The 23,503-nt window shown below is 40.7% G+C and overlaps 1 protein-coding gene across 3 annotated transcripts in view; it reads left to right on the forward strand.

Annotated features, from left to right (window-relative positions):
* CLMN (calmin) overlaps positions 1-23,503 on the forward strand; it is a 77,144-nt gene that overhangs the window by 33,340 nt on the left and 20,301 nt on the right. For all 3 annotated transcript variants that reach the window (XM_040600569.1, XM_040600566.1, XM_040600567.1), the window contains exons 2-4: positions 18,614-18,675; positions 21,287-21,382; positions 22,901-22,984. In XM_040600569.1, coding sequence (XP_040456503.1) covers positions 18,614-18,675; positions 21,287-21,382; positions 22,901-22,984 — 242 coding nt within the window. The remainder of the gene's footprint in view (positions 1-18,613; positions 18,676-21,286; positions 21,383-22,900; positions 22,985-23,503) is intronic.

The raw sequence follows: 23,503 nt of genomic DNA on the forward strand, positions 1-23,503 counted from the left end.
GGGACATGACCTTGGGAGTGCAGCATAGGTGGCTTTGTGGAAAAAGTTCTTGGATGTGCACCTTATGAGTAGGTCATGAGGTGGGTAGTTGCAGTGCTTGGGGACTGAACTGCTTCCTCAGTAAGAACATAGAGTCCTTTTCGAGAACTGCGAAGTTCTCTTTTGCTTCAGGTGCAATTTCTTAAAAAGTACTGGTTAAGAAATACTTTTTTTTTTTTTTTTTCCCATCAGAAAAGAACAGAGGCAGCAATGAAATACTTTGAATTGAAAGGGCATTCTCATATAGCACTACACCAGCAGAATTTATCAGTCTAGTTCTTAGCTTTCTATTTGACTGATAACTTCTCTGCCCAGAGCTTATTCGAAAGTTCCAGGATGCTCTTGTGGACCAGAGGCAAGTGCATTGGGCAGTAGGTGCTGGCACTACCAGAAGCTGCAGGTTTCTTTAAAAACGTTCAGTTGATATTGTACTGTTTCCTTTTTAAAGCAAGTAAATACAATGGTGACCTTGTCTGTCAAGCGATTACATTGTTAGGAAAAACCTTTAATAGCAGCATTTTCCATAACCCTAGCTGTTCAGCAAACCTACACTTTAGCACAAGAAGCTCTTCTGATGAAGGAAGGCGAAGAAGAGGATTGTTCATACAGACTAGTCAGCCCCAGACAAAGTAGACAAAAGCGTCATTTTCTGATCTCCAAGATGCAATTATGGACAGGCTGAATTAAACAGGTATACAAGGGGGTGGAGAAATAAATCTCCGGAGGATGTTGGCATCAGTGAAATAGTGCTTGCTCTGAGTGTAAGAGGACGTAACCGCTTTTTGTGTTCTAGTCCACATCAAGCAGACTGTTCCTGGTCTAATATTTTTAGATATTCTCTGTGGTGACCTGCCTGAGAATAATTTTGTATCACTTTCCTGACTTTATTTCTGGCTTTTGATTTCCCATAGAGATCTGAATTCTGATGGATTAGACCTGTTTCTGGGAGTAATTGTGGCAATCTTGTCTTGGCAAGGAAGGGCCCTGTCTCTGGAATGTGCTTTCCTTGGCAAGCGCGGGGTGGTGGCAACCTTCAGGGTGGGACAGGAGACCTATTTATTTACTTTGGTTCTTATGATTACTGTAGGGGTTTTTCTGTGTGTGTCCGACTTTGGATGCCAATACTTCTCTCCCACCCATGGGCTCAGTGATAGCTACACCCTGTAATACATGCATTGCGGAAATGTTCATGTCTGGTTTATTAACAGATGGCTGGTTTAACAAGGCCAGCTGTAGGGTAATATTTTAAATTAACAAAGTCGTTTGTTAAAGCAGTTGACTTTAACAAGGCGTGTTACTTTCTACCAGTAAAAGTGAGTGAAAAGCTCTGGAGTAGGTAGCCAAAAGGATTGTTTTATCTAGGTCCTTCCGCCTCCCTGCTATTTTGTTTGATGTTTCTGTTCACCTATGGTTGGAACCGTCCACGATCACTCAAAGAAGACTGTAAATTAATATCAAATATGGTAACAGTCATCTACTTATCTGCAGTGTTGGAAGTCCTACTGTAGATTGGACAGAAAGGACAACAGTGAAAAAGGAAACCAAACTCAAACCTCTTATCTTCCCATGAGCACGTGGGTTGCCTTACAAGCATGAAACTACAAAGACTTCTCACTTCTGCCTTGCAGGGCCTTTTCTCCAAAGTGATCTTTTCTTTCAGCCTAAGCATACGACAAAATGCCTTCAGCCCAGGTTCTCTCTGGCTTGTCCCACAGCTGAGACTCATCTACTATAATACCTGGTAGAAGAATGTACTGGAGGCCATGTAGCCAAGTATGGCTATCTGACAGTGGCCAAAAGGGGGTACCTAGTATAAGAACAGGGTGAGCAGTTTGCACAGTTTCTTCATCTAGCCTGCAGCCATTTGCAAACCAGGGACCTCCACAGCCAGAAAGGGAGTTCAATGTAGTTAATAAACATTGGTGGATTTCCCTTCTGTGAATGTGCCTCCCCTTAAGCCCTCACTAAATGTGTTGAATCCACAGTGTTTGGCTGTGAGGACTTCCGTAACACAACTATGTTGTGTGTGTAGAGGCAATTCCCTTGGGTTTTTTTATTTTATTTTTTTTAACCTGCATCCTGATGTTTTCATTTGATGTTCCCTAGTTCTTTTGCTGGGAGAGACAACAACAAATTAGTTTCTCTGGGTGCCACTCATGAGATCTAGCACAAAGAGAAAAAATATTCTGTCAAATTTTAAGTCTTCCTTTCTTCAGATAAAATAATCTTTCTCTTGCCACCTCTCTTGTATCAAAAGATAAAAGAATTGTCACTAAAAAAATCCATCTGACAGGTAGGTAGTCACAAGAGATTAGCGTGATGTCTTCCAGCACCTCTGTTCTGGTAAAGCATATAGAAGGCAGGGCAAAGGCGGGTATCACCCACTCACTTTTTTTAAGAGCTGGCTCTTCCTAGGCAGAGAAACAAAACACCAAACATTGCCAAACCCACTGCAACTTGGAGATGTTGTTAGGAAACATGCCAGGACCAGCACTGCCTTCTGGTTGTAGGTGGATATTGGCAAGAAGTTCAATGCATGATAACCAGGAAGGGATGCTGGAAGTAAGCAGCTCTTTTTGCACTCTAACAGTGAAGTATTCACCAGCATTTATGCTTTATCCTTGAAGAAACTAAGACTAATGCTTATGTTAGTGCCTGAGCAAGGAGAAAGCCCATCTTGTAAAACTGAGCACCATGGTGACTTCACAGGTTTCCTCCACTGGTTCCCTGGAGCTCCTCAGAAATGTGTATTTCATCATAGCTTAGCTGGAGCAGCTCTGGATCTTTTTTTTGTAAGTGATTGGTGCTCCAGTGTGCCAGACATGGTACAAAGTCAGCACAGTCCCTCTCCTGGAGTCCCTGAAGTGCCTGCTCAAGTGCCAGCTGTCTCAGATTTGGAGAGTATTTTAGCAGGAGTGCATCACCATTTTTATGCCAGAGGTCAAAAATGAATTAGGGTTTCTTCTAATGTGTGAGGGCTTCCATCCATTGACTTTTGGAAGTAACTTGGACCACAGGTTACTGTTGCACTCTCAGATATTAAAAATAGATGGATCCTGAGAAATTACAAGATTTGACTACAGCAGGCAAGGGATACTAACTCAGCACTGATTAGCCTGTCTCTGTACTTAAAGAACAAACTGTTAGTACAAGATATGAGTGGAGCAACTGTATTTAGAAGCATGTTTCCAGGGAAACATTAGTTTCTGTGGAAGACAACCCTGAGACATGAAATTTTATGTGACTCTTGGGACAAATATAAGTTTGAAGACTTCCCCCCCCCTCCCCCCTTGCTTTTTATAGCAAGTACATTCTGCTCCAGATTTATGCACTTTAGACCTGTATGGTAAAACCTATTTTAACTGTGGAGTCCAGTATCTCAGTGGATTTCATTAAGAAAAGGGCCCACACAAGCTGCAGTTTAAAGATCCGTCGCTTGCATAGCAACTGAAATCAAAGCAGCGCTTTCTAAGCATATCCTTGCGTGCCATGCAAAGTGTGACTTAAAAGAGCAAGGCTCAAGATGTAACTTGGTTTCTTGTGTGACATTAGAGAAGTCAATTAGCTGTAACTTGTTTGTAAAAATCAGTATTTCTTCCCTTTGCCCCTAAAACTGCAAGAATCCATTTATTAAGCGTTTAGAAGTCCAGAGAAAAAGGGGCAATTCATACTGACTGAAAGTTTTTCCTTTGGCTAGCTCTTCCTCCTGAAACCTGACAGTTTCATCTTTTAACTCCTTGGCAGCTCTCTTACCAGGCAAGTTCTCTAGAAGACTGTTGGCTGTCAATTAGTAAGCAAAGTTTATACCAAGGAGATTTCTGTTGAAATTGAAAATACTATGAATTTAGATGTCTAAGTACTTCTCTTCATTATTTTGTAAATTGTAATTTACTTGTTCAGAAACTCAATGTTTTTTCTTGCCTGCATTTTGTCTGTGACAAAAATATGTGCTTTGCTATATAATTGTACTTCTATACCTGATTATATATATATATTATTATTTTTTTTTTAAATGGAGAGTGTGGTCTGGAAGTATATAAATAGAAGAAATTATACAATGGAGCTTTAATGAAATCCTCTGTTAGTGGACACAGAAGTAAATCAATTGGTTATTAATTTACCAGCAGAGATGATGGAGCCAATACTGGCATTTGTAAAAGCCAGCATTTATCTCTGTTTTTAGTTTTCTGGCCAGGGTACAAGAGGGCAGATAAAGTTTGTCTTGGGAGTTTGAAAGGCCCATGGTCCTTGCTTCTCATCTGCTAACGTCAAAGACTCTTCCTTTGCTTATGTATGTGAGGTTTAATGTGACTGTCCATACGACAGCTATAAAATTAAACCTTTTCAGTGCTGAAAGAACAGAGTAACTATTATTTATGTCATAATAAAATGAACTACAGATTAAATCTGTTTGGTTTAGCAGACAAATAAGAGCTAAGTCCTGATGCCTATCTTTAGCTGTGGGTGCTGTCAAGGAAGAGTCTCTACGGGACACAGCTGTGCCCAGAGGACATGAGGACTGGCAGGCAGCCTTCCTCGTGCTTTTGGTGTCTTTTCCTATTTTACTGAATTGTCCAGTTGAGTTGCTGTAAGGAACTGGAGTGTGTTGTCCCGAAAGCAGCAGTGTCGTGTCCTCACTGTTCTCTTTGGGTTCTCGTCCGTCCATCTCACATCCTACAGATGAAGAAAAATGGAGGCCAAGTAGCTATCTTTCTGTTGGAGAGCATGCACATTCCAGCTCTGCAGGATGTGAGATGAATGGGGGATGGAGGCTTTCCAGACCTTAAAGAGGTGTGCAGCAGGTTGTGGTGTCATAGCATCAAATCATGATTAAATTCTGTGCTTAGGGATTTCTGATAAGCTTTCCCCACTTAATTGCCACCGACATGTTTCATCTGGCATGGAATTGTAAGTAACTGTATTACTGTCTTTGGTCCGTATTTGCTTTTATCACCGGCTGATCCCCATCAAAGCAGGAAAAACCCTCTTCTGACAAGATGTCTCCACTCAGATGGGTCACACCTCCTCTGCACACACCACAGAACATGAAAATGAAGAGCGTGCATGTTATTGGTATTGCTATTGCTGACCGTTTGAAAACAAACAAAAAGTGAAATAACTGGTCTGGCAGCCAGACACAGCTGTAGTCAATAGTGTGAGCTGACTGGCAGTAAAGCAACATGGAGTGAAGTTATTTTTCAATCAAGTTAGGCTTTACCGAACTAATCCACTGAAACTGCAAAGGCTGTTTTCAGTAAACTCGTCACTTTATTAAATGGGAGCCAAAGCCAAAGGAAATCCACTTAAGAAAGAAAAGTTAAACAATGTAATTCTGCAGCTGTAGAAATAAATTGGAATAAAGAAGGTACAGTTTCAAAGCCATTCTTACAGTTAAATTGCAGTCATTATAATTAATGGAGAAATAAACTGAAAGATCATCATGAAAAGTTTCACTCTCTTGCAAGTGAACTTACACCAAAGAAAATCCCCATCCTGAATTTTCCAGTGACTTGCTTATGAATGTCATGTTGGTGAGCAAGGGAAGAATGGTCTGCTGATGAAGTTCAATTGTACTTTTTCTCCTTGGTTACTTCCAGTATCATAGAGTTAGTAAGTAAAACGTGTTGCTGTCTTTACAGCTTCACTGCACTGAGGTTGAACTTTATACAAGTGCAAACAAAACTAGCACGAGAGTGACACACTGTTGTCCCATTGGCATTCCTTTCTTGGCTGGGTAAATGATGTTACTGATCAGCAGTTATGATATTGTTAGATAGATGCATCACAGAAATAATTTTATGAATTGCTTATTCTATAAACATTAGGGCCTGACTGTGTAGTTATCACCAAGAGTATTTGCCTGTCTTTACAGTCAGTGTGTGTGTGTTTAATTTCAAGATCCTTTCAATACTATGAGTGATTCTACTGTTAAAGTTGACAAGCACACAGAGCATGGAAATTTGCCTAAGGTTTGAAAGGGTTTCCTTCAGACATTTAAGACTTTAGGCCTCTCCTCACCGTCTTCTACATATTAATTTTTAACAGAGGTCATACTCTGGTACCCGTGACCTTCCATGCAATACCTTGTAGCAGAGTCTAAATGCTGTCTGGCATTGGGAATCCTTTTATTTTTCTTAATGATACCTCTGTTTCAAAGTAGCATCTTTTGCTTAAAGGCTTACTGTTCCCCTGTTGCCATGCAAGAGGCTGCAATCAGGTAGTTGTGTTCCTGATTATTTTTTTTTTTCTCTATGAAGATTTCATTGTGTTTCTAATCTTGAGGGGAACTGGCTGTATGATCATGTTGTTTTAGTCATGACTATGCAATTCTCTGGTCTGACTTTGCGTGTACCCTGTGTGCTGTGAGTGCTTTGATGAAGCTCATTGCCATGCACACTTCCAGGCCTGCCACAGTCCTTGGAAGATGTAATAATGTCTTTCCATGACCCCAAAATGACAGATATTGGTGATATATTGACTCAGGCTCTTGAAACTCCCGAGTTAGGTCTCATATTCCTGAAATAATTGATTTGCCTCAGGCCATTTCATACAGCTGTAAAGAATAGCTCCTGTTCACAAGAGTTAAGCTTCTCACCTTAAAACCAGACTCTCCAAGCTAAGCAGTTGCTGAATGGTGTGAGCAAGGCAACGCACCAACTGCTGCACAGGACCTTGACCATCTGCAAAAGCTTCTCTGCTTAAAACACCATGCAAAGACTGAATGGCTCTGATATGGCTCTAATACAGCTCTGCAAGATACATGGGGGTTTTGTAAGAATCTTATACAAGACTTATACAAATAGTACTAAACCAGCTTTGAAGTCTCTAAGTCTAAGCCATAGACACAACCTTAGTGAAAAGAATCTGATCATCCTCTCTCACCAAGAATTCAAATGTCCATGCTTGTATTAGCTCAGCTGATCTCAGTGTTGCTGATAAAGTGTTGCTGATGTCAGAGGCTGCATGCAACACAGCCTTCCTCGTGCTTTAGGTGTCTTTTCCTGTTTTACTAGATTGTCCAGTTGAGTTGCTGTAAGGAACTGGAGTGTGTAGTCCCAAAAGCAGCAGTGTCCTCACTGTCCTCTTCAGTTGCTTATCCATCCATCTCACATCCTACAGATGAAGAAAAATGGAGGCCGAATAGTGATCTTTCTGTTGGAGAGCATGCACATTCCAGCTCTGTAGGTACCTGCAGGCCTGAAGAAGGTGGATGCATCACCTATTAGCCATAGCCAGCACATACCAGCTGTCCTCTGTGCTGGAATTGGCCGTTGTGCCTGTCAGAGTGAGAAAAAGAGACAGAACAGGAGCTGACTGATCAGAGTTGTTCTGACTCCTACAGCAGTAGGAATGCTGTCAGTCCTCATGCTCTGCATTATTCCCATTATTCATTATCCCATTATTGACATTCATGATTTGATGTGGCAAATGGATAAAAAAATGCAAGGAGCACACATTAACCAGAATTCTGTCATTCAGGCTTGGGGTGAGAGATGCAAGGCAGTTCAAAAGCTTTTGGGGGATGGAAGAGTGAGCTAATAGGGTAGTGTTATTAAATATATAAGTGCTCTCAGGCCAGGGGCTGATGTACACAGCAGGACAGCTCTGCTACCAAAACGCTGTTTGACTCCCTTGTGCTGTCCGTGGCTGAAGTGTTTACTAAGCCTCTTAGTGGCAGTGCAGATCTGTACTGGGTTAAAGGGTATGTAGAACTACGCTTCTGCATGGTGCAGCTTGGAAGTCCCACCAAGCAGGCTGCAGTGACTGAACGGTTCCTTGTCTTCATCTCTCTAATAGTCTTCAGGAGTGGCCAAGAGTACCAGGAAGCTTGGAAAAAACAACTTCAATAGGCATCGAAATAAAAATATAAGTAGAGGACTGATTCAAAGGGTGGTCTGTAGAAGCCAGACCCTCTGACAAAAACTCCTTCTCTTTCCAAAGTGCCTTTATTCCTCTTGTGCTGTGGACTGTGACATACATTTGAAGGTCCACCTTTCTCTGGAATGTCTGATTACTGTTCTGAGTACAAGCTAACACAGCAAATAGAATGGCTTATGTTCCATTTTGAAGCATATCTCTTAAATCCATCTCAGGAGGGATCGTTATGCATGTTGAGCACAGTTCAAAGCAACAAAATACGTGTTCTTTCCATGACCTTATTTTTTTTTTAAACTTGCCTTTTGGAAAGATGTGATACCATATGAGAACCATTGAGTATATTAAAGGAAGAGCTTGTTGCTTGCATGGTAATTAGTCCCTGAAGCTCTTGGTGGTCCCCTTTTCTCCTTTGCAACACAACACAATGCTACGTCTTGTCCCCAGACGTGTGAAGTCTGGTAAGGAGGATCACAAAGCTCATCAGGTTGAAGGTGCTGTAACACCTAGCTATGTCATAACAGTTTGTTTGCTTGAAAGAAGATTGTCTTGCTATGAGTAATACTGTACATGAGGAATGCCTCTCTGGTAAATTTTGTTTCTGGAAATGCCCATAAGTAACACAAATATTTGCTTGGCACTTAAGTCCAAATTCTTTTATGTTTGCTTTTTCTTCCGGGTGGATGTTCTGTGTGGGCCATGAAAGAGAAAGGGTGAATTTTCATGATTCCTGCCATGTTCATATTTGAATTTCAGAAAAGAATTGCAAAAAATAAGTAGAAAGGTGGTTGTTGTCCTGGAGGCTACAGGTGAACTATTCAGTGACAGAGTCAGGAGGCATGATAGTGTCATGTTGAAGATGTACGCAGTGTCTACAGCTCATTGTGCTCTGGTCTTTTGACGGCATTAGTTTAATGCTGTAAAATGGTACTATTTTAGTGTTGGAGCCTCAAAACAAGAAAACCTGTATACACATTTCTTTTCCTTGGGTTTTCATCCTGACAGGTTTGCTGAAACCTGCCTTCCGGCATACAGCTGAAAATGTGGAGCTCTGTGAAGAGCTTCAGTCAGTCACTGCCACATTCTGGGAGACTCTTGGGAAGAACTGGGATCCTGAGTGTTATAGCACACCTCATTCCAAGCCCAGTCCAAGATTTTGTCTGACACCTTCTAGTTTTGATTAATTGGGAAGCTGTGCCAATGCTATTTCCAAACGATCTTCACACATTATAGCCTGGTCTGAAAGCCTGCTGGAGCAAAAGAAAGACTGCTACTGACTTCAGGAAAATAGTTTCTCTGCTAACATTTGGCAGCTGGATAGCATCACGCAGAGTAACGCCCAGGACTTCCAACTCATGGTTCTGTGTGCTACCTAAAGCGATGCTCACCAATGTGCAGAGGGGACCAGGCTTTCTGCTATGCTGCCCACAAAGCCTGTGTTAGGGTTAGAGGGGGACAGAGTTAGGGTCAGGGTCTCGTGGGGGAGGCTACATGATTGACTTAGCTGGACACTCAGAATTTTGCTGTTCTTGATGTGGCTGTAACTTCTGTGGCAGCTACACACTTTTCTTGGATAAGCAGGTGTAACTCTTGAAACATACTTCCCAGAAGGTCATTTAAGACAAATGGCAACTCCTCAGAAGTATCCACTGGTCGCTGCTAGGCTCTTGCATTTTATAATGCATCTCAAAAAGGACCTCTACAGTAGTTCAGCTTTTTAGCCATTTTAATCTAACTTTGGCAGCTTACACTTTGCCTTCATCCATTTTTAAATGTCAGTTGCCTTGCTCTGCGACACAGCACCTTACAGCATAGCTGCCGTCTCTTGTGTTGTGTTTTTGGTTTTGTTTTCCTCTCCATCCCTCAAAGAATGGTCTTGTACCTTCTGCTTCAGATCACGTGTCTGGCCTACAATGGACAAAGCATCTGCTTATTCCTTCAAAGCCACAGGATTTTGTGCTAGTTAATATTAATCTCTGCAAATCTCTTCAGTCTTTTGCTATTGGAGTTGCATGTATTTCTGCATGTTTCTAATATTCATCTGACTACCATGGTCCTCATTTTGTTTCTTCTGTGCCGCTTAATGGCTTTGATAGGAGATATTAAAGGGATGGATAAGTGGGAGAAAGGCAGAATGCAGTGTGATTCTGTGTCTTTTTCACTGGGGACACCCATCTGCTGAGGCTGCTGCCTTTCTTGAACGTTGCAGTAGGTTTTGGTGGTCCGTGCAGTGGGTTACCCTTTCTGGCTTTCAATACTGTTTTTGCAGTACTGCACATGTGTAATCACATTTTACTTCTGAACCTCTCCTAGCGCTGCAGTGTCCTGTCCAGAAGGCTTCATAAGCATTTCTTGGTTTGGGTAATGTACTGGCTCGGTAATGTCCCCGAGTTGTTTGGGGACAATGGGGGAAGCAGGAAGGAGAAATCCAGAAGCCATAGGCACCCCAATAAGCAATTCTTTGTGATTTCATGGCTTCTGCAAGGTAGTTCTGTGTCACACCACATTTGTGGTTGCTTTTCCTTACCCGATTGTGGAAAGGAAACTACTAAGTACAAGTTTCCCACAGGTAAAGGCAAATTCCAAGGAAGATTATACGTCTCCAGCAGTTGTCTCCTCAGCCCTTCTGTACCACCCTGTCGTTCTTTGAAGGTCCTGGTTACTAATTGTGAGAGTTCAAATTTTGTATTAAAGGCTGACTCCTGTAAAGGAGCTCAGGAAGCTGCCCAGGACTTCTGTTGGAAGTGGATGTGTTGCAGATCTCCTGTGCCTGCATTTTATTCCTTCTACTCGCAAATTCAGTTACAGTGGTTTCAAATGCATTGAAGTACAGTTAACCACCAACCTATTAACATTAACTGATGGACATAGGGAACAGTGGGACTCTAGGCCCATGCTAGTTCTCATCTGACCCTGAATGTCAAGAAATAACCCTGACACATAGTGTGGGTTTTGTTGGGCTTTTTTTCTCATCTCAAATTATTCAGACTTTAGCACGTTTGTCAGAACTGATGTAAAACAGAATATATTACTGCATTTCAGCGTTGGATGTCTCAACAAAATTAACCAGCTAAATGGATTTTTTTTCCTTTCTGGAAGGAAAAAAACATAAACAAAAGGAATTTTTCACAGTCTAGGCTTTCTAGGTTTGCCACAGCAAACAAGGATAAATGCAGAGCAGTGGAGATGAAAAAGACTGGACTTTGTGACTAGCCTGTACTTGGTTGAAGTAGGGTGGCCTCTGGAAGATGTTGTTTTCTTCTTAGGTGCTAAAGGATGAGCACAGAGATCTTCAGTTAGGAGTGACACATGGATACTGGTATAGGTACAAGGCATTCTTTTCTGTGTGGGAGGGAAAGGGCTGTGCTAGTGCTGGTAAAACCATGTTGATTTGAACTTGATTCAGGAGCCATTCCCATTCCTCTAAGTAACAAGAAGAGAGGGTGAACTGGTACCTTGCTGAATGCAGTGACTATAATTTTGTTCATTTCAGAAGGGCACTCCTGATTTTATTTTTGGGCAAGTGAAGAGAATCAGACCTGATATACTCAAGTAGGTAGAAAAGGTGCAAGAGGTTGAAACTGAAGTTAAGCATTGCCCTTTGAAGCAGAGTTCAACACTCCAGAAATGGCAAGGGTTGTGCATTTTGTCCACTGCAGACCTGGGGACCTAAATACTCCCAAGAAACATCAGCAGACTGAGGAGGTGAACTGTTTGTAGAAACTAGTACTAGTGCAGCAAATGGCACTGTAACACAGCAAACCCTGGGCTAGGAGCAACTCTCAAACCAAGATGTTGTAAATATGCATCGCTCCTAATGCCATTGCTGGTAATAGTAAATCCTGTTAATTTTCACGTACAGAAGGAGGTATTTCGCTCCTTGTACAGATGTAACATACCACAAAAGGTGTGCAGAGTCTGAAACCCCCTTGCTGGATCAACACTTAAATCACTTGTTAGATCAGTTCCAAACCCACTGAATTTAACCGAATTACTACTTTGTTGGGTCCAGTAACCTTCCCAGTAAACACTGGTTTGTTTCATTCAAAGTGTTCAGAACAGAATTGTATTCCTCTTTTTTTTAAATTGTCAATTTTTGTTTCATAAGAACATTCCTGGTATGTAAATGAGAAATTTTGTTAATCTGTTCAATAACATTTTCCATGCGTATAAAAAGTTATGAGAACAAAGATGTTTGCTTTGTGATTGAAGGGTACAGGGAGGGGAATCTCTACCATCTGCCACGACCAAATTAGTTTTCAAGGGGAGGGAAATAAATCCCTCTCATTGCAAGCTATTTTGATCAGCTCTAGTAGTAATATTTTATGTAGGATTTCTCTTCCAGAGCCCGGTAGAATTTACAAGTAAATGCATCTTTCTAATACTTTGGTAAGAGGAACATCTGTCTCAGACATTGTGAGGATTGAAGCACTAAGAGTTTTTTAGAAATCTCATATTCATCCTGCAATATTTGTCTGGTGTATGTAATCCTAATATATCAATTGCAGCAGTAAATATTTTGGTATAACCAGACACTGAACTCCAAAAGAAACCTGTTTAGCTGCAGCTAATGAAAATGTAATGCCTGTGATGGTGCGATGTTTGTGTTCTGCAGCACCAACCTGAGTTTTAAAGAATTTTAAACCACTAAGACTCAGACTCTGCAACTTTGATGGAATGAAAAAGCCTCAAGCTTTCAACACCTGCCATAGAAATTTAATAAGGACCCTAATAAATGGGTTAGTTTCAACAAACAATTAACTTAACAACTTCATCTGGAAGGCTTAGAGGCCCTGTTTCATAGGAGGTAACTTGAGAGCATTCTCACATTATATAGTGTAGTTAATGTTTCCTTTAGAAAACCAGAGTTTTTAAGATTTAGTATTTCATGTGCTCCAAATTACATCAAATTGGCATATGGTACACAACAAAGCCTTCAACCCCTGTATAGATCAAAAAGAAAATTCTTCTAAGCTGTTTGGGGGTTTCTTAAGCATAAGGAAAATATATAATTCCCTGGAATTCAGAAGCTTATAAAATGAATTTTGTGGGCAGTTTGGATAAAATTGTTGCTTATACTTTGATTATTCCATTAAAATTCACACCCCTACAAATATGGAGTGCTCACTGAGCAATGTAGCTGGACTGCACCGTATAGACTGGAGAGGAACGTGTTTTCCTACACGTTGTCTTATATTGTGAGCTATTTTTTCAGCCTCTTGTGAAAGTATATAATACAGATGAAGTCTCTGAGGGTTCATAGTTCAATGTGTTTAATGTAACTCTGTGTTGCAGTGAAGCAAAAGTAGAATATTTACATGCACTTAGCCCTGCCCTACTTTACATATTTCATCTTAAAGTCTCCATTTGCTTTGCTGTCAGTTGCTACCCCCCACCCAGTCTCCCCTTCTCACCCCCCCCCCCCTTTTTTTTTTTGTTACAGCTCACCTCTAATCACCCTTCCCGTGTTGGATGTGTTGCTTGCATGTGCCCTGTCTTTTGTCTGTGCATCTGGACTTTGTCCCACCTGTTCTGTTTGAACAGTAAAAGTTCTCCTGGACAAGGGTCTGTGTTTCCTTACAGCTGTTGGTTGGTACCCCATACCTAACATCGACATTCTGTATCTAATGGCTGACTGCATATGATAACCAGTCACATGGCCTTTATTTGCCTGTGAGGGATATGCAATTACTTGCATCGATATAGGCAAAAAAAGGTAGAACAGCAAAAAAAGGTAGAACAGCATGCTAGGATTCATGTGTCCCAGCTGCGCTGTATACAGAAGCAGATCTTAGTCAGACGTCACCCTTTTTTTGCTGGTTTGACACCAAAATCCACCCTGGCTAGTCAGTGCTATCGGTCTGGGTCTAATGAACGTAATTAAACCAAAAACCTAAGAAGTTCTCTTTAGCTAATGGTATTGCTGGCAGCCTGGTCATGATCTGTAAAAACAACATGGGCTTTCACGTCTGGAAACACACTTTTCAGTGTTTGAGACACAGTAGCACAAACTTGGAACGTTGCAGGCAGCACATGAGCAATTTTAGTTCAAAGGTGTGAGTCTGGCTTCCTTCATGAACATTAAGTTTGCAGAGAAAACAGTATCTGGACTTGATGGTATAATGACTAGTAATCGGAAATACCTAGGCAGAGTCACAGTGTAGGAACATCATGAAGCCCAGGCTAAAATCCACTTCTTGTTTTACTTAATGGCCTGGAGTTGGGGTAATTCAAAAGTAGATTGTTTGATGTGTGTTCATTACAGACTGTTGCTTGGCCAGGTTCTGGGGTGAAGAAGGCAGAAGGAGAGGGATTTGCATTTCCCAGGACTTAGGGTGTATGAACCATGCTTCATCTTGGCGTTAGGCTGTAGTATTTAAATATCATACATTTGCTCATATATTTTTGTTGTGTAATCAGAAGTGCCGTTTTCTCCTGATGCAAGACTTTGGTAGATGCTCAGATACCTCCAGAGCCATACACATTATGAGCTGGTTCTGGGCTGGCCACTGGTTACTGATGAAGTGGATATAGGACGATTCTCCTCGCAAGTTATTGCCTCTGAAGCCAAGGGCAGTCAAAGCATCCTCTGTCACAGTTTGGTGGCCAACACCACCACTTCTGTCTTGAAAAGTTGCTTAATGTTAATAACAGGTATGTTTTGTATCTATAGAGGTTATAACTTGCAGCAGAAACAAGGAAGCTGGCTTTTGTGTGTGTTATAAAACTAGTGGTTAGCAACATGTCTTGAAGGTAAGTTGCAAGTGGATTTAAAAGCCAGCTTGGCCTGTTGTGAAGGTTTTAACATCATCTGATGATGATATCCTGGATGAAATGCTAATAGCTTTGGAAATAAATTTAAGTGACCTTCTGCTTTGCTTTGGAGTAATATCCATACATGCAAATCAAGCAGTTTTCTGAAGCCATGTAATTACGCACCGACAATTGTTCCACTCAAATCAGCTTCCACATTTCATAGGTCCTTCATGTGCCCAGCCCCATGGTGGTGTGCCTCAGAGAATTATTCGTAACTCGTTCTACAACAACAGAATAAATAGTATTTAAAAGGAAATCAATATTTGCTATCTCAAATTTGCTGTTGAATGTAGAGGTTGTTAGGGGATTGGCTTCTTGCAGGTATTGCAACAGCAGTGACCTTTGAGGAGGTCTGAAGGAGGAAGAAACGGCATTAGCAGGAAATGCCTGAGGAATTTTTAGGCTGGTAGGGAAGGAAACAGTGCCACAAAGGAGAGCAGCCGAACTCTCTTGTCCATTAACAGCTTGACCCTGAATCTGCCCAAGTGCTTTTTGAACTAGTTAGTTTTATTCGGTGACAAATTAGTTGCTGTTGCCGTAAGATGTGACAGACCCGAGTATCTATCTTTGTGAATATTTATTTGCAAACTAGGGTGCAGATACGGTGGCAGAACCAAACTCTGCCAAATTCTGCTGTCCTCCAGAACACAGTTGTGGGGTAGAGAACTGTGTGGGTTATGCAGTAGGCTCATCATCCTAGCAGTAAACCTTTTCCTTCTCTAGGGGTTTCTTCCCCTCTAAATTATTGCAGCTAGTGCCAGTCAGCGCCTTACCTGTGTACTTTAATATAAATACTGTGTCTCTGCAACATCTTAGACCCTACTGTGGAAAACCACGTTGCGGTTGAGCTTATTGGAAGAATAGGGAAGACTCAGTTTCTGTGTCGTGGTCAAAATTTCTCTTTATGACTTTTCTCTTATGTCAGGATCTGAGCTGAACCAAAATGGCAATTCCTAACTTTTTACTATGTTCCAGCATTAGATCTTTGAATCAAACCCTCACAGCAGGCATCCTTCTTTTCCAGCATAAGATTTGTGTGCAGGCCAGCCATATGGTCTGTGTAATTATTATTTTATAATGGTGTTATTGCTCTCTAGCTGCCCAGTAAACACAGTGCAGTTTCAGTAAACTATATACATAAGCCTAGGAACTTTAGACTTGAATGATTTTCTTCACTTTTATACAATAGTAGGTGCGAAGGAGAAAAAAAGATTCCATTTAATTTATAGAAACTGTATAAAGTTTATAGAGTCTCTACAATCGTCTCAAATGAAAAGGTGGTGGAGAAGAGGGGCTGTACGGAAACTGGGAGGTCCACAAAGCTGGAGGAGAGTAACAGTTCAAGGCACACATCGGTAAATACCTGTGCTGAACTTTTCCCATTAACTCTACCATTGAGCATATGGACTGCATTAGGAGTTTGTCTGCCTTAGGGATTTTATAAACACATTTCCTCCCCCTTCCTGTTCCCTGTCCAGTTACTGTTGCTTTAGACTATTACAGGATCAGATAGTGTCCATTCTGGGGTTATCGTTCTTACCGGAAAGAGGCTATTTGATGTAGAAATGTCCACTGGTTTTGTGTCAGAAACCTGTGTATATATGCAAATGCTTTCCTGAATGTGCTTTTGCTTTTTTTCCTTTTTTTTTTTTTCCCTTTTTTTTTTTTTTTTTTTTTTTTTTTTCATATGTGAGCTTCCTGAAGCGGTAATACCAGCTTGGCTCTCCCATCCTTTGAGGCATATGTGCACCTCTAATTTGCGTCGATGGCAGAATTTCTGCAGCAAAATTAGGAGCCAATGTGTGCTTAGCTTTATGGATGATCTGTAAATAAACACAGCTCTCTTTTGCATCCCTATTTACCCTGAAAATGAAGGTTGCCAAAGTGACTGATGAAAAATAGGACCCAAAACGAGGAAACCAAGCCTCTGGTGAAATCAGAAAATATTTATTTTGCTTCTGTGTACCTTCCTGTGATTCCTTTCTGATTTTGTTAGACATTAGAAGTCTGTATACCCAGCCCATTTGATAAGGTCTCCTGTCCTCTCCAAAACCTGGCAGTGCCCATCCGAGCATTCCTGAGCATTTCAGAGAAGCTTAAGAAAGAGGTGGCCCCGTTGCCTGCTGCTAGCTCCTGCACCCATTCTGCCTTCCCCTTTGCACCAATACATGTGTTTGAATGAAAAGAAGTATATCGGGAAACAGATCTGGCTGAACATTAACCTCCACCCACCCTCAAAGTTAATTTTAACAGATTGATTGTGGAAGCTACACCCTAGGTGACACATAGCACTTCTGCTGCTCGCCCGTGGATGTGTGAGTGCATGGAAAGCCAGTTGTGGGGCCGAGGTGCTGAAGGAGGGGAAGCCCAGGAAATATGTGACGTCTCTTAGTTTATCGTACTTCAAGATTTGTAGGTGGTAAATGCTGTGGGTTTTTTACGGATATTCTGGATCTGTAATATAATTTACAGTGTCATTTGTAGAGAGCTGTTTCAAATCTGTGCACATTCTTCTAAGATATTTTAAAGGAAAAGCCAACAGCAATAATTAGTTTGGCATTTTCCATGTTTTCTAAAGCACTTGAGGGGTAATGAATTTTTTTAACCAATCTTACATAAAATCAGGTTTTACAGGAACAAGAGGACTTAAAAGGCCTGAACAGCCATTGGTGACAGATGTAATTCATGCTGAAAGCTCTGTTCCAATGCATCAAAATACAGAAAACAATTATACATATGATTAGAGACTGCTGACCCTTCAGTTAAAATGATCAAAAAGAAGAATATTAGTTTGATTTACGGAAGCTACTACTTAATCTATAATTAGTCTGACCAATAAAAACAAACCTGACTTTTACAGAATGTGATTTCCCAGTAGATCGGTTAGCTATTTTTGTAGGGCTGAAGAAACACAAAATGGTTTTAAAATGTATTTGATATGCTCTATGAGTAAATTGAAATACAGCATATAACTAGATTTAATAGGTTTTGTTCATAAATTGCCAGATTTCCTTAATTCAAGTGAAATTTGAGAACCACTCGAGAATAATTGTCTCTAAAATGAAATGTTACTTTGTCAGTCTACTTCATTTATATTAAATATATGGTTTACTTCTTTATATTAGAAGGTAAATGAGAGTTGGTCAGTAATATGATTCCCCTTACGCTTTTGCTGTAGTTCACTATGGAAATGGATTCAGGAAATGGCAGATGTGATTAAAAACTCGTCAGCTGGCCCAAGAGCTGTTTGTACAGCACCTAGCATACAGCACTTCTGGCAAGGAACAAGCACTCCTCATCTTACTGCAATATAAATAAAATGACTTTTCAATTTAGGGACTTGGAATTTTGATTTTAAATGCACTGCTTAGGAGCTTGGGAATATGAGATTTGATGAGGCTTTTCCATTCATAAGAATGAAGACAAAATTGTTGTGTTGGCTAATGTGATCTTGTTTCCTTGTGCATGCAAGTAAGTACATTGGAATCCACACCGGCCCCATTTGCATGAGGGTGTCAGAGTAATAATCCTATAAATTGACATAGAAGGGTCAAGCTGCCTGCTCAGAGGCTGACATCACTGGAGAGCTGTGCACAACACATGGATGTTCACCTCTCAAAAGCTACATGGAAGATTGCAAAACTAAGAGAGATTTCTTCTGACATCCTTTAGAATGCATCTACAAGTATATAGATCATGTCTGGGCAAAGAAATAGAATAAAATATCATAGCTCAACCTTATATCTCCCGATTTCGAATATATTTGTTTTACTCACAGGGCTGTCATGAATTCTGAGGGTTTTGGCATCAGTTTTTGAAATTTCCTACCAGCTTTCCCTCTTCTGGAAACTTAAGTACTGTTTTTTGTTTCTGATATTTCCAGTGGAACGGGAAAATGTACAGAAGAGGACCTTTACCAGATGGATAAATCTACATTTGGCAAAGGTAAGGCTGACAAACAATCTTGATATTGGGATACAAGGACACAACCATAGACATATTGCAGTTAATTCTTTTGAAAGTAGTTAAAATTTGGAAACAAAGTTGACTTCTGTGCATATGGGGATGTTTGGAGGGGAATGAGGGGAAGCTGAAAGCATGTTTCTGGGTAAATGAAAATTGCTTTTCAGGTGCAATGAATGCTTGGCTGGCTTTAGTTCATCTCAGGTGCATTGAAGTCTTTAATGCTGCCGACTGTTATAATTTCCCCATAGAATGTACCCAAATAAAATCAAATGTGGTTGAGGCTGCTCTGAGGTGATGATGACTGTGTTCTTCCTTGGCCTGGAAGGTCAAACATCTGAGGCACCATGGCCAAAGACATGTTCTTCAGAACCTGGCTTCTTCCCACATCTGCAGACAGGAAACATTCCTTGTTAGTCATGTTTTGTAGGAGCTGTGTGATGGGCTCTTTACATACCCACTTACGTTAGAAAAATGATTTTTGGACTTTAAGATGTAATTGTTTTTGGACTTTAAGATGTAATTATTTTTGGACTTTAAGATGTAATTGTTTCTTAATCACACCATAATATGGCTATTGAACTTAATTTACCGTTCTTATTGATAGTAGGTAAGTACTAACTATCCTGAGTAGCCTGCCATCCAGAGGACAACTTTCCTGCTGTTGAGGATGAAAAAAGAGGAAAAAAAATCTTACTATTACTGAGACAGCAGCAATGTTTAGTGGAGGATCAAGGAATGAGACCAGCTTCCTGATCTAGATGAAGTCCCAGCTTGGGCTGGAGTTTGAACTTCACAGTGCTTTTAGTATCTGTGGCTAAATTTCATAAAGTACAGGCTGGGACAAAGTTTGGGCTACAAGCTGACTCTCAGTTTAGCTCCTGTAGTTGTTGGGAAGTGATTGCATTTTAGATGTAGTAAAGTAAAGGGTTTTAGAAGAAAAGCATCATATAAATATGTTGCTGAAGTCCACCACTCTGCAGTGAGTCTTGCTGAAGGAACAAAGGTATCCTCTTAAATCTCACTGGAAAATCAGAATAAGGCTGGTTGAAAATGTTTTGACTAGCAATTGCTCCCAAAGGTCTTTCAGAAGGAAGGCGTTGTTACGTGATGCCTTCATGAATCAGGCTCTAGGGCTTTCAACTAACTGTGATTTTGGAAGTTGTCAAAAAGGGTTATCAAGTATGTGACTGTGGAGGAGGTCTTTGATTTACAGAAGGTATTAGATCATAAAAAAGCCTGTAGGGTGCTGTTAATTCTGCTGTGCCAAGCATATGAAGTCTTAGAAACTTTGTGGGCAGGTGAACTGTTTTCTCTGGAGTGCATACAAATTATTTTCCTCTCTGATTCAACAAAGAAAAATGCTTTTCTGAAGAAAGGGCAAAAGTTTGATGCTATATTAATGTTTTTCCTGGAAGTGGCATAATAAACATACCTATGTAAATAACGAGAGCTTTGCTAGAGCACTCTAATTACAGGTGATTCCCCAAGGACACTCATGGAGTAAGGTGGCTTCTGTCTTTATCCTCAAAGAAGCACTTCTTGCAGAGTGGCTTCTTTCTTTTAAAGGCAGCAGTGAAGTTGCCTTCTCGTACTTATTCAGGAAACTTAAGGTGTGCAGTGTCCCCTTTTTGAGCAGACCATCCTATCTGGGTCATCTTTTGAGAGGTTCTGCTGGTCATGGGATAATCAGGAGTAGTCTGCAGCTTCTGAGTTCAGGTTGTTCTTGTCTTAAGTACTGAAAGAATAAAAAAGGTTTGGGTTTGAGGCTTTCATATAGATTATTTCATTTTGAAATGAATAATACTTAGCTTTTTTTTCAGTATGAAGCATTGTTTTTTACTCTTTTTTAGATTAAAGGCTAGTAATGAAAATGTGTGGTCCCAGTTTGCCAGAAGCAGTGCTTAATCAAACAGTAGTGCATTGCCCAGCCAAAGATAAAAAGATTGGGCTCTTCAGGGACACGTGAGTAACACCTGAACAGAGTATAATCGCTGCAGCTGAGACTACCCCTAAGGGCTGAGCTTACTTGGCTGTGTGCCTCACAGTGCACACATCATCAGACACCTTGGTGAAGTGAGGAGATGGTTCCTTTTGGAGATTTGCTGAGACGAGAGAGACACAATACAAGAAGTTGCTATTTAAAGTACTTAGAAAATACTGGGAAACAGAATGGCACCACCAGAAACCTCACAGAGGAGACACGTCATTGTGGCCAGCTAGATCATGGATTTATTTCAGCATAAAGAGGTATTTGTTTCTGCTGGACTTGACTTAGTCTAAGGGATCAGCATCCAACCCTTGGGTGGTCGCTTCCTAAAGCAGAGTATTTAGGGTGAGATTCTGTTACAGGAAATCTGGAATAAGTCCGTGTCTGATCTCAGTTACAAGAATACTATATCTGAGTTTTAGCTCTGACGTTCCTAGGACAGAATTGCCACTGATGTGAATAATAGTCAGCCCTTTCTTCCTGCAGGCTAAGGTGTACTTCTAGTGCCTCTGTCTTGTAAAATTCTCCTTCTTACGCTCTGAAATAATGATGACTTACCAAGCAGTACTGCTTTAAAAGCTACCTGGTTTCTTTTCTTCACAGCGCAAGCCTCCTCTGAAAGTGAAAGACTTGTTTATTGATATACAAGATGGCAAAATCTTGATGGCGCTGCTGGAAGTCCTGTCAGGACAAAAGCTGGTATGTGTGCAAGAGGGAGAAACCTCTGTAGGTATGGAGCTCTGTGTGTTACAAGCAACAGTGTATAGACATCCAAGGAATAAAGGTGAATTTGGTCCCATGTCTTGGTTATAGTAGTTATTTCAGCAACTTTGTTCAGATTTCCTTATGTTACAGGTTGCTGTCCTGAGTTGTAACTTAGGTTTCAAGGAAATGTAAAACAATGAGGTGTAAATGGTCTGTGATCAGTGTAAACATTCCTACCCCTCAGGGTTTTTAAGGCTTTAATACATTAATGCTCACATATTCCATTTGGAGATCACCCCAGTCACATTATTAAGAAAAGACATATTTGCTGTATTACTTTTTTTAATCTATAAATTCTGTTTCTATTTTGTCTAAGATCATTATGACGCTTCATAGGTCTGCTGATACCCAGTGTAGTTGTGAGTTTAGTTCTGGTATCCTGGCTCGGGTTTCATTAGTCTTACTGATGTGATCTGTATTAGAAGGGCAAAGCTTCCCTTATCAGAATTTTTTTCTCTCCTCCTTTCTTGGTAGGAGCTGTATAAAGTTCCACATACCAGAAATGGAAACACCCAGTGCAAATATAAATGACCAATTGCAGTTGATTTTCATGTTTTCTTTCTACATCATTCTTGTCAGCAAGTACCCTCTTCTCTGTGGGTATCATACTTGGATAAGAGAGACCTGCTCTGCAGCTGTCTTACTGCTGCAGATGCACTTGCAGTGACTCTGTAGTGACTGAACCATCTGCGTACTGCAGCATGTATGGCCGCTGTGGTCACATGGTCAGAACTACCGTTTTTTAATATTCTTGCAGTTTTGAGGAGCTGTAGCAGAAGCAGCAGTGTCTCTGTGTGCGTTCATACAGAATGCAGAGCGCCAGGCTGGAAAGGAGTTGAAGGGGCAGAAACATCATGGCAGACCCGAGGTTATACCCCGGGAGGTCAGGGAGGAGGGCAAGGAAGGAGGTAAGGTCAGCTGGCCAAACTTGTTGCACTGGCAGGTAAATGTTCCTGCATGCATCTGGAAAAAACAGTGTGCCAAAGAGGAATTGCAGGCAGACAGGCACACAACAAATCTGTTTCATTTCTGCCAGTGAAGGTTTCTGCCTCCCACCTGACTATGTGCCTGCTATGAAAACTGCTCATGCTTCCTAATTAGGATCATTTAATTTAATTCAAGAGAAAAAAAAATCTATTATTATGAATTTTCAGGTAAATTTGATCCTGTGACTGAACATGGCTGGGGAGTGATTGCATAAATAATCAACGTGGCAGGTCTAAAGGGTGATAACATCTGGAGAGCAGAAAAGCTGGTTGCTAACCCTGTTTTGCTACACTAAGGGCAGATCACGTAGTTGAAGCACTTTTCTGATCAGAAGAGATGGCAATAATTTTACCTAGATAGTTTTCCTTAGCTTATTTTGCCTCTGTTTGTAGTTTTTTAAGCTTCATATGATGCAGTGAATAATTCCACCATTTTAAAAAACAGTGTGGCGCTTATTTCTTCTAGATGCATGAATACAAATCTTCAACCCATCGAATTTTTCGTTTGAACAACATAGCTAAAGCACTTAAGTTCTTGGAGGACAGTAACGTGAGTATTTCCAAAGGCTGGTCTTAATATTTTCTCTTGATGCATGTTGCAAATTGTAATTGTTGTAACTGTTAACTAGTCTAATGCCTGCATGTACCCCAGAGGAATGTACCGCTTAAAGGCACGGTGCCTTACCTTAGCAGCAAGGCTGAAAAGCCACATAAAAATGCACAACAAGTACACCTACAGAGTCTAAAACAAGGATTATTTGTTCATTTTATAATGTAAAACTTCAGCAGGATTAAAGGATTAGGAGCCTAATATTAAAAGAAAATAAAAAGAAAAGTAATTTTTATGAACTGGGTCTTAGTGGCATTACTTCAGTTACACTGAAGGTAGATGACTGACTTTCATCAGAAATACTTTCAATATTACAAATCGTGTATTTGTCTGGTAAACTGCTGCAGCAACTTACCATGAGTCAAAGGCAAGAGAAAATTAAATCTGGGAACATGACATAAATGCATACTTCCAGGAATTAAAACCTCATAAGGATATAACTTCCTTCATAGTCAGTGT

The sequence above is a fragment of the Falco naumanni genome, chromosome 7 (genome assembly GCF_017639655.2).
Source record: "Falco naumanni isolate bFalNau1 chromosome 7, bFalNau1.pat, whole genome shotgun sequence".
Classification (NCBI taxonomy): Eukaryota; Metazoa; Chordata; class Aves; order Falconiformes; family Falconidae; genus Falco; species Falco naumanni.